At 44.3% G+C, this 13,846-nt stretch overlaps 1 protein-coding gene across 6 annotated transcripts in view; it reads left to right on the top strand.

Moving 5' to 3' along the window:
* RAPH1 (Ras association (RalGDS/AF-6) and pleckstrin homology domains 1) overlaps positions 1 to 13,060 on the top strand; it is a 79,683-nt gene extending 66,623 nt beyond the window's left edge. For 4 of the 6 annotated variants that reach the window (XM_060281918.1, XM_060281913.1, XM_035137617.2 and 1 more), the window contains 6 exons: positions 128 to 271; positions 1,459 to 1,569; positions 2,020 to 2,118; positions 2,984 to 3,104; positions 3,517 to 3,662; positions 4,885 to 13,060. In XM_060281918.1, coding sequence (XP_060137901.1) covers positions 128 to 271; positions 1,459 to 1,569; positions 2,020 to 2,118; positions 2,984 to 3,104; positions 3,517 to 3,662; positions 4,885 to 6,888 — 2,625 coding nt within the window. In that variant the 3' untranslated portion in view covers positions 6,889 to 13,060. Of the gene's footprint in view, positions 1 to 127; positions 272 to 1,458; positions 1,570 to 2,019; positions 2,119 to 2,983; positions 3,105 to 3,516; positions 3,663 to 3,913 lie in introns of all 6 variants that reach the window. The other 2 variants (XM_060281928.1, XM_060281924.1) reach the window with 2 other exon arrangements.
* Positions 13,061 to 13,846: the final 786 nt, after the last annotated feature.

The following is a 13,846-nucleotide window of genomic DNA, read 5'->3' as shown; positions in this document are numbered from 1 at the left end:
TAACTGGACTAATTTACTGTAAAGGACAAAAAGTCTGAAGATTCAAGGTTAGCTAATGTGTGTTGGAAGAAATATCCCTGTGACTGCAGAATATTCTCTTCAAATCTATGTTAACTTTCTATTCCAGGAGTGTTTTTGCGGAAGCTCGGTAACGGTGCCAGAAATTGAGGGTGTATTGTGGCTGAAGGATGATGGCAAAAAATCTTGGAAGAAGCGTTACTTTCTTCTGCGTGCTTCTGGAATCTACTATGTTCCCAAAGGAAAGGCGAAGGTGAATCTTCTGTTTCTAAAACTGTTTTAAGACTTGTGCCACTCTCATCTTGTCAGAACCCCGACATCCCAGTTCGTCACTCCCATCGGCTCAAGTTTGCAGCCTGCTAGATAAAATGATCCCCCTTCTCTTCCTCTCCCACACTGTTCTGAGGGTTCTACCCCACTCTCCCAAGCCGCTTTCATGGGGAGGAAAGGGGGAAAGCCCCATTGCACATGCGGACGCCCTTGCATAGGGGGCTTCCACTGATGGAGTCGGTTAGATGAGTCTTACCCATAATTCCCAACTCTTCCTCTTCCCAAAGAAGGAATAAGTACCTAGCACTGATAACTGAATCTATTTCAATCTCTGTCGGAAGATACTTGGTTAACCAAGCCCCATCTTTTACCGATCCCCATGGTGGACTCAGTTTTTGAATGAAAACGCTCCCAAAAATGATGAAAATATCTATTTCATCTTAATCACACAAAAAATTATGTGCCCTTTCTGGTAATATTTTAACACTCATGCTTTTCTTAATTTCCTGTTTGGTTCCATTAGCATATCACAGTTGATTTTTTTTTTATGTGCTTAAAATTGTCAATAGTGACTTAGTGTACAGTGGGACCTCGGTTTATGAACACATCGGTTTACGAATTTTCAGTTTATGAACGCCGCAGACCCATCTGGAACAGACTTCTGGAACCAATTACACCCATGCTTCGGGTTAAGTACGCTTCAGGTTGAGTACTCCGCGGACCCGTCTGGAACGGATTAATCCACTTTCCATTACTTTCAATGGGAAAGTTTGCTTCAGTTTATGAACGCTTCAGTTTAAGTACTCCGTGGACTGTCTGGAACAGATTAATCCACTTTCCATTACTTTCAATGGGAAAGTTCGCTTCAGTTTATGAACACTTCAGTTTATGAACAGACTTCCGGAACCAATTGTGTTCATAAACCGAGGTACCACTGTACGTCACAAAGGCATTGTTTTTTACTTTGGAAACACTGGCATTTTAATCTAATTTGAAATACTAATGTTTTTATTCCTGTCTTGGGTTAATTTATTTTATTCTAGTTGCCCACTAAGATTAGTTCCTTGTGTTTACATTAACCTGAAAGTTACACAGGAGGTAACTTTGAAAGCGTTACGGTGAAATGATTTGAGGGTTTCTACGTTCATGACCATATGTGTTTCTTTATAGGTCTCTCGGGATCTTGTATGCTTTCTTCAGCTGGACCATGTAAATGTTTACTACGGCCAAGACTATCGAAATAAGTATAAAGCCCCTACAGACTATTGTTTAGTACTTAAAGTAAGTGTTGAATAGTAGCTTGTCAATATGAGAAATGAAAAGGTGAAGGGGAAAAGGCCACAGAGTACTTGTTGGCATGCTTCTTGTATTTTGTGTGCTGCGTGTTGCCCATTTCTCCATGAAACGCAAAAAAAGGCATATTTTGTATCAGCCAGTGTTGATTTGACACACTCTCCATCAGTTTGAATATACAGATCCTGTTTTCATTTGCCCATGAGAGAAGGCAACAAGTTCTTAATCATATTTTGCAGCAGTTTCTGTCAACAGCTTCAGTAAAGAAATATGAACCCTAGCATTCAAAGGATGTATTCCTCACTTTTTGCTATCGCAACTACAAAATCTTTGAATGTGACTGTTCGGCTTCCCTAGGAGTATTCTTATTGCTGGTGCCGTAAGGTTTTTATTTTAAAATTCAGTTCACCCTGATTGTGCCAAATGTTTATCTTGCAGCACCCTCAGATTCAGAAGAAATCGCAGTATATTAAATATTTGTGTTGCGATGATATCAGAACCCTACATCAGTGGGTAAATGGCCTCCGTATCGCAAAGGTATGTTCTACTTCTCTCCTCCTCTCCCAGGAGCTGTCATACCATAAGAGTTGGAAAGTATAAACACAGAATGGTGTTGCTAATGTCCAAACATAGACACTTTTTAAGGGCAGGGGTTATAAAAATCAGATTTAAATATATTCTTTAAAATTGTTACTAGCATATAACAAAGTATATGATTATATAAAAATGGATTGTTGTAACAATTTAAAGTTCTCCATTTCTTATTTACTCTGCATATGCATTTCCAGGCTGGTATAAGACATTAAATCAAAAGTATGTCCAAATTAATAGGTGATGCCCAGCTTTAGTCCCCCTTAGATTTGAAATCACTGTACTTAAGCGGGTCTACTCTTGAGTATGACCTAGTTGGGTATCACTCAGTCTGCATTCTGTGACCATTTACTTTCACGTTGAAGCGTTTCCAGCCTCTTTAACATTGTTATGCCTCCTTTGACAAGTAACCCTCTTCCTAAGATTCCATGCCATATGGAACTTAGTGCTTGGGGTGGCACCTGTGCCTTCTTGATTTTTCAATATACTCTCGTATGCAAAGCTTTGTAGTCGTCTGGAGAATTGTAACTCGGTGTGCTAGAAGAGTTATTGGCTAGAACTACCAATTTCAACCCATGGCACTTTCCAGATAGTTGTTATTCCATCAGGCGAGCAGCTGTTTTTAGCTTTCTGTGCAGATTGGTAATAAGAAACATAGACTCCAGCAGGCACCCAACAAAATGTCAGCTAATCTTATAGTGTAGGTTTTGTCAGGAGCAAGCCCACAAGTCAGAAATGAAAGGGATGGGGCTGATAAGCTTGGGACTTGAATCATGCAGAGTGGTCACATTCCCTGTTCTGTTTTGTTCAGTATGGGAAACAATTGTACGTAAACTATCAAGAAGCCCTGAAAAGGACAGAATCGGCATATGACTGGACATCCCTTTCCAGTTCTAGTATCAAGTCTGGATCCAGTTCATCTAGTTTGCCAGGTAAGCCTCAGTACCATTCCATTTCTATAAAATGTTTTCAGACGTTTCGATTCACTGTAAAACCACCCCTTGGATGACATGAAAATGAGACCGACCATTTAATTCAGAAACATACACCTTTTAAAATGTAAAGACCGTGAACTAAAGAATAATTACATTGAGACAGTGTTTGTGGGACTTGTTGCCAGAGCATCAAGATGAAACAGGCTTTTCGTTCGGTCCTATGCACTGTTTTCAGTTGTTAAATGAACAGAGAAAGTGTTCGATTCCATTGAGTATCTTCCAGCTCACACATGGAGTCGAGGATTATACATGTAAGAGTGATTCACACAAATAAACTTCAGTTTCTGTGGGGTTTTTTGTGGGTTTTGCACATCAATGCCCAATGTGTGTTCTGCTCTTCTTTCCACAGAATCTCAATCCAATCATTCTAACCAATCAGATAGCGGAGTTTCAGATACCCAAACAGGACATGTCCGTTCTCAAAGTATTGTTAGCTCCATCTTCTCAGAGGCCTGGAAACGGGGTACCCAACTGGAAGAGTCCAGCAAAATTAGTGTGAGTATAATACAACAGACAATACTATATTACCGTGATAGGATTTGAATTTTGCCATTGCGTAACATTGGCCTTGCTTGCAAGCCATGATTCCTACGTAAGGAAGCAGCCAGAATTCTCCCATTAAATGTGAAACAGCCAAGCTTCATACATTCTGGGAGTATACCATTATGGTAACAGTTGCTTCATATCGCAGCTTGGTCCCCTATGTTTTATGCTATGTTTTGTTTTGTTTTCCTGTTGCCTCGCAGTCTCATGTGGCAAATGCAAAACCCGGAACAGCTCAGAGCTCCACTGCAGTGATGACTTAAGCAGGGGTAGAGTTAAGGTCAGGGGCCTTGTTTGACCTATTAACCTGAGTGAATGATGCAACCAAAATCATGCAGACTAACTTTTTTCCAAGAGATATCTAATATTTAAACACACTGATTAGTCCACAAGTGCCTGAGCCTTTAGTGCCCTAATGTGACAATGTCATGCACCCCCCACCCACCCCAATTAATTAATAATCTGTCATGGTTCTGGTTTAGCATAGATTGCTGGGAAATTCTTCCCAGAACGAAGAATCTTAAAAGAGTTCTATAGCTTGCTGAATTTCAGATAAGTACTCTTTTGCAATGGTATGCATAGCTCTAAATTGCAGGAAACCATCGTTTCACAACGCTTCCCTTTAATAATTACATAATATGGAGAAATGGTCATAAAATATAGGATTGTTCATTTGGTGGTCCATTACCTATTAACAGATGTCACAAAGGAAATCGCCTGAATAACTTGACCAGAACTCTTGGTGCCTTCTGTTTGACCTCTTCCTTCCCCACCCCAGTGCAATAATCCCTGCATGCCTTGACTTTCCTTCCTATACTGTGATATAGTTAGACGTGATGGTTTTCACTCTGTGTATTGATTATCAGTGCTTGGTCACTTGCATTCCCCTCCCATCAAATTTGGCCATATTATATTTCCACCTTAGGCAGTTGTGAGGGATTCTGCTCTAAAAAAACAATGGGAGATTTTGTCTTCCCTAGTGCAATTGCGAACTTTGTGCAGGTGCCTCTGCACGTAGTACCAACCCAACCTTCTCACTCAGTTATATGACACTTTATTCAACCTTTTGTAATTCGTAGTAGTTAAGTTTTTAGCAGGCACTTTCACAATCGTTTCTCTTTTCATGTATGTTTGAATTTTATTTTGTTTTTGGTTTTTTGGTTTTCCCTTTTAGGCTAGAATGGACTCAATAAGTCGACCCTTTACTTCAGTCCCACCAGCTTTGTCTCCGCAGGCCAAAGCGGCCCCCCTATATTCAGCTTCACAGCCATCGCCTCCCCTTCCGCCCCCTCCCCCTCCTCCGCCACCCCCTCCGCCCCCGCCACCCCCTCCTCCGCCACCCCTCCCCAGCCAGTCCATGTCATCAGGAGGTGGCTCAGCCACCGTGTTTGTGAAGTACAGCACGATAGCAAGGCTGCAGAATGCCTCTCAGCATGGAGGCCTTCTCTTCAAGCCCCCCCATATGATGCAGCAACCCCCACCAATCCTGCCACCGGCAAAACCCCAGATCCCAGTGCCCCCTAATGGTGTGGTCCCTCCACCACCGCCCCCGCCACCTCCCCCTACCCCCGGCTCAGCTATGGCACAGCTCATGAAGCCTGTGCCCTCCATCTCGTCAGTGCCACAGTTCACGCCGCCACCCCCTCCTCCCCCTCCTCTCAAAATCCACCAGATTCATCAGAATATTCCTCCAGCGCCGGCTGCAGCCCCTGCCACGCCTCCTCCTCCTCCGCCTATGCCTGCACCGCCGCCTCCCCAAGCCCCTCCTAAACCTGCCATGACTCTGCCTACACAGAGCAGCTCAAAAGCCGCCTCGCCTGTTGCGGCGCAACCCACACCGCCTGCCCCGGCCCTGGTTCCTTCAGCAATGAAGAAGCAGCCGGGCTTCGCGACTCCGCAAGTCCCCCTCTCTCCTGTCCCGCTAGGCCCTCTCCCCCCACCCACTTTGCCCAAGCAGCAGAGCTACTCCAGCAAACTTCCCCCCTCGCCGCAGTCCCCCGTGCCGTCGGTGGTAAAGCAAATAGCCAGCCACTTCCCTCCGCCTCCCATGCCGGCTTCAGAGTCTCAGCCTTTAAAGCCTACCCCACTGAACATGCCGCCGCAGTCTCCTCCGGCAGTCAAAGCCAAGCCAAAATGGCAGCCCACCGCCGTCCCGTCTCCCGAATTTCCTCCGCCGCCACCTGAAAGTACCCTAGCCTTTCCTCCTCCGCCCTCCCCTGCTCCAGCAGTGGTGTCTCCTACACCAGACATGGCAGGGGGTTCCCCGGTGAAGAAGTCTACTAAGACGTCCAGCCCGGGAGGAAAGAAGCCGCCACCGACTCCCCAGCGGAACTCCAGCATAAAATCCAACAGCTCAGCAGAGTACCACGAATCAAAGAGACCGTCCGTGGATAGCCTGGTCAGCAAATTTGCACCTCCACCAGAGCCTTTGGGATCTCCTGTGAAGGAGACTCCGCTTCCCCCTGCAGCTCCGCCAAAGCCAGGAAAGCTCAATCTGCCTATCGTACTTCAGCAAGCGGGAATTTCCGCAAAGGCACCTGCCACAGGAGCGCCTGGGAAGGGTACTGTGGAAGAGTTTCCTTCCCCTCCATCGGATTCAGACTTCCCCCCTCCACCGCCTGAAATTGATCTCCCCCTGCCACCCATAGAGATTCCCGCCGTGTTTTCAGGCAACATCTCTCCCAAAGTGGCCGTCGTCAACCCTCAGCCCCAGCCCCCGTGGTCCAAGCAGTCGGGGAAGAAAGCTCCTCCTCCCACCCGCCCCAAGCGCAACGACAGCACCCGGCTCACGCAGGCGGAAATGGCGGAAGCGCAGGCTGCCATGGCTCTGCAGGTGGCCGCGGCTCCGCAAGTGGCTGCGGCTCCGCAAGTGCCCACCTCACCTAAGTCTGGCCTTAGCGTTCAGCCCGGGTTCCTGGCCGACCTGAACAGGACTCTGCAGCGCAAGTCCATCACGCGGCACGGCTCCCTCTCCTCCGCCCGGATATCCAGGGCAGAGCCGACGGCCACCATGGATGACATGGCTTTGCCCCCGCCTCCGCCGGAACTTCTCACAGAGAAACAGAAGAGCAGCAATTTTGGAGGCAGCCACATATCTGGCTATGCAACGTTACGGAGGGGTCCACCACCGGCGCCTCCCAAGAGGGATCAAAACACCAAACTCTCTCGAGACTGGTGATAGTAAGTGGCTGCCAGTGAACTCTACAAATGACATGTCTGATACACTTGCGAAGCTCCTTGTCTTAATAGCTGTGTGTGTGTTTATATATATATATATATATATATATATATATACACACACGCACACACATGCTAACAGAAGCTATGGGCGCCGATTTCGGTTCACAATCAGTCCAAAAGATTTCTGTTTGCAGTTGGTTTATTGGGGCAAGGGGCGGGCTAACTCTTTTGAGATCCTTCTTACGGATTGGACCAAAATCTTTGAAACACTTCTTTTTCCTGCAGTTCAGGAAAACGTCTGTTGTCTGTCACGTGAGACATGTTGGTGCATGTATTATAAATGTAGGTATATAATATATTGTGAAGTATTTTGTTGCAATGATAGAGGCTAACCAGAATGTTTTTGTACATCTGTATTTATTTGTTTCAGTCAACCGATACGTATATTACCGGAAATTGGATGGCGCATCTTAAAAGAAAAGTCCTTTTACAAATGAAGATAATAGGAGGCACTTTAATCAGAAAAAAAACTTTTTTTCCCAGTTGGTGACGGGTATAGGGTACTGACAGATTCTATCGGCGTTCGTACATTGTCAGTTGATTGAAAACTCCGAAACAATCTACCAAAACATTCTGGTTGTAATACTACTGAGATTAAATCCATACATAGGAAAGGGGATGTGTTGTATTGTGGGCCTGGAGTTAAATATATTTGGACTTCAAAATACAGACATTCCCTTCTGGAACTGTTAAGGGGAAAGGAAAGGATTTATTTAATCAAAACGCTTAAGAAGACACTGCCCTTTATTACACCTTTGTGCACTTAGGTGTAAGCCCCATGGAACACGGCGGAGACGTATTTGTGACTAAATAGATGTAGAATCCGGCTCCAAGGCTGCAGTCCTGTTCACACTTACCAGGGAGTAACTTGCAATGAATCAAGTGGGATTTTCTCTGAAGGGATCATGCTTTTAATTAGAATAAATACACACTCTTCTAATTCATGTTACTCATTTTTATTTAGAGATCTGTTTGGCATTTAAGCAGAAATGGTGCCATCTGCAAGCTCAGTTCAGAATCATTCTGGGTGTGCCAGCTGTCGTGTGACCACCAATTCGGCTAAGTTCGCGAGCTCTTTGCTCCGGTGCTACTCAGCAGGTTGCCAAGATGCCATCTTGCGTACGACCCAAGCGCACCTGCATCTCTTTCTTAAAGATTAACGCTCAACGCGAGCCCTCTCCCAACGTTCAAAACGTGTATCTGTGGAGAGGAGTTGGCTGCACCTCAGATGCTGGATGGCACGAGGTTCTTGGCTACGGGCAGGACTGCTGCGAGCGTGTTCAGCCAAGTGCACTTGCAAACCCGGGAGTGTGGAGAAAATGGGGTTTCTCACCCAACTGGACACACACACACCCCGATACACATTCTGCATGGCTGAAGAGGGACACATGCAAATATGACCCCCATTTCCACAACAGCTTGGCGGGCAAGCATTGCTTAAGTGGTTGAAATGCTTCTTCACACGCAGGTGGGCGGGGGGGGGGGCAGAATGGCTTGTTAATGCACAAAGCAAAAGGGTGATCATGGTGCAATTGCCTTTCACCTTATTTGGTGATGGCATGAGAGCCAAGTCTTGGCTCCTGTCACCTGCGATGCTCTAGCCGAGTCGACCTCTTCATCCTAGGAACCTGCGCTGTCCTAAGGTCAAGTTGTGCATTTTGGAATTTAATCAGAACTTTTACCAGGCGAGGAAGTTCTGAAGCAGCGGCCCAGCTCATGCGTTATGTTTACACCAGTCTCAATTATGGCTTAACAGGAAGGACCAGTGTGCTGGAGAGACCGTGCTTCGCTCTTCCTTTTGCTAGCACGCCCAGCGAGGAACCAGACCAGACGCTGGTTTGCTGTTGTGCGCAAGCCAGCTTTATGGTTAGGAGAGAAGCAAAAAATGTGATGGTAGGATCCTTCTTGGCTAACCAGCTAGATTTTTGTTGGGAGAGGAACACACCATGAATATTGCTTCACGTGCAACAGCAAGCGGCCTCTGGCTTGTCTCGTTGGTAGCATGCTGAACAAAGGCGAGTTAGTGCTGTGCACTTTTGAGCCAGTGTACCAGCAGCGCATTGCTCGTTCCACTTAAACCATTCAAGTGATGTGCAGGCCCAGGCAGCAAGTATTGAATCTGCTGTGCGATGCAACACAGAGATTGTAAAACTTTCTCATTATTGGCTATTACTAAATTGCATATGAGTGCAGTGTGTGTGTGTAAGGGGAAGGACAGTGATAATTTGCTCTGAACTTGTGTTTAAAGGGCTTGCCACCTTTCAAACCTCAAAAATTAGCCCATCGTAAGCCTTTCTTAGGAATCAGAAGTTAGTTGCTTCTGGGGCTGAGGTGGTGTTTGCCTTTTTATTATTATTATTATCATTTAAAAAATGACTGCCATCTGCCTGAGCTCTGTTTGTAGAAAGATATCTAAAGTAGGGTAATTTGGAAGGCTTAACATTTCGCCCTAGAAAAAGCTGGAGAAAGTTAAGAGTCATTTTTGCTTTTGGCCTAGAAGGATCTTGAATGCAGAAAGGAATGGTGCTATGTCATCTGATGCTGAATCTGCTTGTTTTCCCTTCCCCAAATGTGTCCTGGACACATTTTTCCTATTTTAGAATAGTTTACTTGAGCAATAATATACCATTGTGTGCATTTTAAAAGCACTGCTGTCGGATGGCAGTTTTTTTGGTAACTTTCAAAGTGTTCAGAGTTTCATTTCTTCTATTTTTGTGCTTATAAAGTGTCCTTAACCATTTACATTGCAGCATTTTAGCTTGTCTAGTATATCTGGCTTGTCTTACAACAAACGGTGGTTATGTTTTTTACTTATAATACATTTGGTGCTCAACTTTATTCTTTCTGTTGCTGCTTGGACCACTTGCTGGCCTAAAAGGGGGGGGGACCACCTCATTTGGGTGGTGTGAGGAATATGCCGGATTTGTTCCATTGTCTAGTAGCAACCTCACAGCCAGGTGTGTAGGCTCGCTAAGAAAAGAGTGTGGTATTGCTTTGGGCAGCCAAGTCAGTTAATTCACTCACTTCCCCTGCCCCCTTTTGTTAATTTAGAACCAATGCCTTTGAAGTACTGTTATTTCTCTCCCCAGCTTTAACGAAACGACGTCTTAAATGCAAACACTGACCAAGATCCACATTGACATTTTCAGAATGTCGTGAATTTTTGTGTCCTTTTAAATTAAAGAATGTGCCCAGACAAGTAAGCAACAGCAGGGGTAAGAAGGTACCATTTTAGCTACCCATTGGTGTCTTTGGAGAAACGGTAATGTGGAACATATTTTCCAGATGTGTTTATGGGCATCCATCTGTCTCTGGAGACGATGTAGGAGTGCATTTTTGGGGGTGAACTGTTGGAAGGTTACAGCAACTGTGGCGAGACATGTTTTGTTGCAGCCGGGGCAGATGAAGGGGGCTGGTTGTGCTCCTGCAGGCACACTGTGGCATTTCTTCTCCCAGCAGTCATTCCTCCTCGGGTCACTGCTATGGATGCAGCATACGGATGTTATACCTTAATGGTATCTGCATCTTACAGGCATTTAATGCTGCAGTTCTACACACTTACCTCACATTAAGTCCCACGGAATGCAGCAGGGCTCTCTCCATGGACCTTTTTTCAAAATAACGCTCATTTTGAGGTTAACTAAGCCTGCTAATTGTGTGATGCTTCCCCATTTTCCCAGCATCTCTATCTGTTAACCGTGCTCCAGGATTTTAAATTGCCTACAGTGGATGTGAGGGATAAGTTACTGAAACAGAACAGGGCAACACAGCTTAGGCCTCACATGATCTCTTCAGTTTGTGAACAGAAAAGGGCAAGTTGCATCTTTGCCCTGGATGGTGTCCTAATCTTAGCAGTGGTAACTGTTGTTTCTTCTTGAATGTCTGTCTCAATTTATAAAGCTATCCTAAGATAGGGTGGGGAACCTGTGGCCCTCCAGATGTTAGGACTACAAGCTGCCTTATCCCAGACTATTGGCCATCTGTCATGGATGCTTGAGCTGAGATTCCTGCATTGCAGGGCGTTGGGCTAGATAACCCTTGGGGGGGGGGTTCCCCTTCCAACTACAATTCTATGAAAGGCCACAGGTTCCCCACTTACGGAGTCTTAAATTGAGTTTGCAGGTCTACTACAATGCTCTATGTCTGGGCTGCAATTTTCTTTACAAATCTCCTTGGATGTTGTGTGTGGCATGTGGACATTCTTGAAAACAACGCAGGAATATTCAGTGAGCACAACATGGGCAGACATGTAGATGGAACTCAAAAATACTTTTCTGAGCAACATCAGCTGAATTCATGCCTATTTAAAATTCAGTGATGCAAATGTTGGTTTTGTTTTGCATTTCATTTTCTTGTCTGCATTGTTGATTAGCAAATTTGAGAAGAGGTTAGCCACAACTGCTTTTGACGACAACCGGTTGGCCTTAAACGCCTTTAGTGTTTAAAGGTATCGATCCCGTTTCGTGTTTAAAAACCACTTACAAGTTAAAGAGTGCCGAGGATAGATCGGTTCAAAATGCATTTGGACATTTTAAACATCATAACCCTAACTTTATAATCCCAAGTGTAAAAAGTACATGCTGCTTCTTCTTACACAAAGTGAGGTACTTCTGTAGACCCTTTGGCCTGGACAAGAAAAGCATCCCATTATTTATTTTTTAACAGTTAACCTACTTGAAAAGGTATTGCTTAATCTCGAAAGCTGAAAAGGTTTGTAGGGCCAAGAGAATTGGCAACTGTGCTTGTTTCTCTTTGCTAAATAGTTGAGTGCAGGAAAACCAACATTAAGCTCACATCTGCCCCAAGGCTGCATGGTGAGGGGTGGAGGTTAGAGAAGGGAGATGTCCTTGTTCCCACACTGGCAACCTAGCAATTTTGTAATTTTTCTTCTGCTGATTACATGCTTCATGTGTAGTTTGGCTTTTAGATGTACTGGAGCCGATTTAGGCTTGAGTGTACCATTATGCCCACTCCCCCCCCCCAAACCCCCCCCCAATGACCATAAAGTGAATATTTAAAGCACTGCGATCAGTGGCAATCTTGTTCAATGTGTGTACTGTACACATCTGTATGCTGCTTTCCTTTTCCCCATTCCCACCACTAAAGCAAATTCAAAATTCAGCTATACATTGCAAACCTGTATCTTTAGTACCTATGGGGGGGTGTAGAATTTATGAGCCCAACACCATCAATTGCGAACGGCCTTCTAGTAGATCACCTCCTTGCCCAGCTGTGGCAAGAGAGCTGCTCTACATGATGACTTTAAATATGTGCAAACTGCAATACTGAACCAGCAAGAAGCTGGTACCAGTTGCTGTGATGATATGGCTTGGCAGGGCATCTTTGCAGGCATGCCCTCAGCAAACAATATTTGGGGTTTTCTTTCTACCAAAGAGATAACAGGATAAGTCTGTGGTAGTTTTCTCAAAACGCCTATCTACGTCTAGCAGGTTCTGCTGCCTATTTGCATCTTTATTACAGGGGCCAATACAAAAACATTGGGAAACTTTTAACTCTCTGGACCAGAATGTGCTTTGCTTTTTAGAGTGCGGGGTGGGGGTGAGAGAGATATTTTAAAGATATGTGCTTCAGCATCTTAGATTTCTCACAAAGTATGCATTTGAAAATGGGATTGGGTCATTTGTCTGCTTTTTTCCTGCTTTACCTACTGTGCGATTGTAAATTGTGGGAAATTGAGCCTTTTTTGCAGGCATTGGTAAACAGTCAATAGTGCTAAGGACTGGTAAGCAGTCCTAACTGATTATGCACCTGTTAAACACCAACATTGCAGCCATTATGTTGTCTCTGCAGATTTGTGCTAAGTGCTTAAATACATTCATATGTTTACTGCTTTACATAAAGAATTGCACATTTTATCTTTAGAGTGGGACTTGCCTCCCCGTCTCCTTTCCCTTTAAGAAAGCAAATCTCATTGAAAGTGGTAATTTACAGTCGAGAAGAGCTTTGTTCTATATAAATATTCTATAAATATGTATAAATATACTTTTTTTAAGCATGGGAGAAAGATAATAATAATGCATTCATGACAAAGTACTCGGAAATCATTACAATGGAATATGCACAAGTCAATAAAGATATAGTTAAATTTGTCCGGTGTTCTCATTTGACATTTTCTGTTTCAAGTTTTATTTAAAAGTAAACTACCTGCAAAAGAAACCTCTAGCTGCAGTCTTGAATCCTTGGTCTTTAGTGCAAAGAAATCCTAGTGGTTCCTTTGTGTTTGAGTGAAAAAAGTGACCTCGCATCTAGGTAATAAAATATACTTCTTGCTCCACCTTGTGCTTAAAAACATGCATGGTCAAGTGTTTAGTATGATGTGAGACTACTTGCCCATTTAGCCCAGTATTGTCTGGCAGGAGCCTCAAGGCTTTTCCCAGCACTTTCTTAAATTGAATGCAAGACTGCCTGCACACAAAACTGGCATTTGCAAGGATATAGATTACCCTTGGAGTATATCAATACTTTTTCTGCGTCTTGTATTCCTTCATAAGTCTCCACCGAAACAGAACATTTACCTTATGAAGAAGATATTACAAGATTACTTATGTTACTATACACACCCACTTTTGCTTTTAATTAGGTCACCGTGTACAAAAATATCATTAGCAGGAATTGGAAGTTTAATAGTGTCTCTCAAAACAAGAAGATATCCTGCTTCACATCAGACCAGAGGAAGAAAATACTCAGTACTACCCCGCGTGCATGTACCCCTCTTACCAACAATCCCACACTTGTGAAATTTGGGTATGTCTAAAGCACAATTTCAGTATGTGTAGACAAGAGTTTGAGGCAAAAGCAGTGCCTAGAAATCCCTGCATTCAAGGGCTTGCTGCTTCAGTCCATCACCATGGCTTGTGCAGGTGGATGAAGGAAAA

Source organism: Zootoca vivipara, chromosome 1 (genome assembly GCF_963506605.1).
Source record: "Zootoca vivipara chromosome 1, rZooViv1.1, whole genome shotgun sequence".
In the NCBI taxonomy this organism is placed as follows: Eukaryota; Metazoa; Chordata; class Lepidosauria; order Squamata; family Lacertidae; genus Zootoca; species Zootoca vivipara.
The sequence above is the reverse complement of the archived record's forward strand: the minus strand, read 5'-3'. Positions and strand labels throughout refer to the sequence as shown.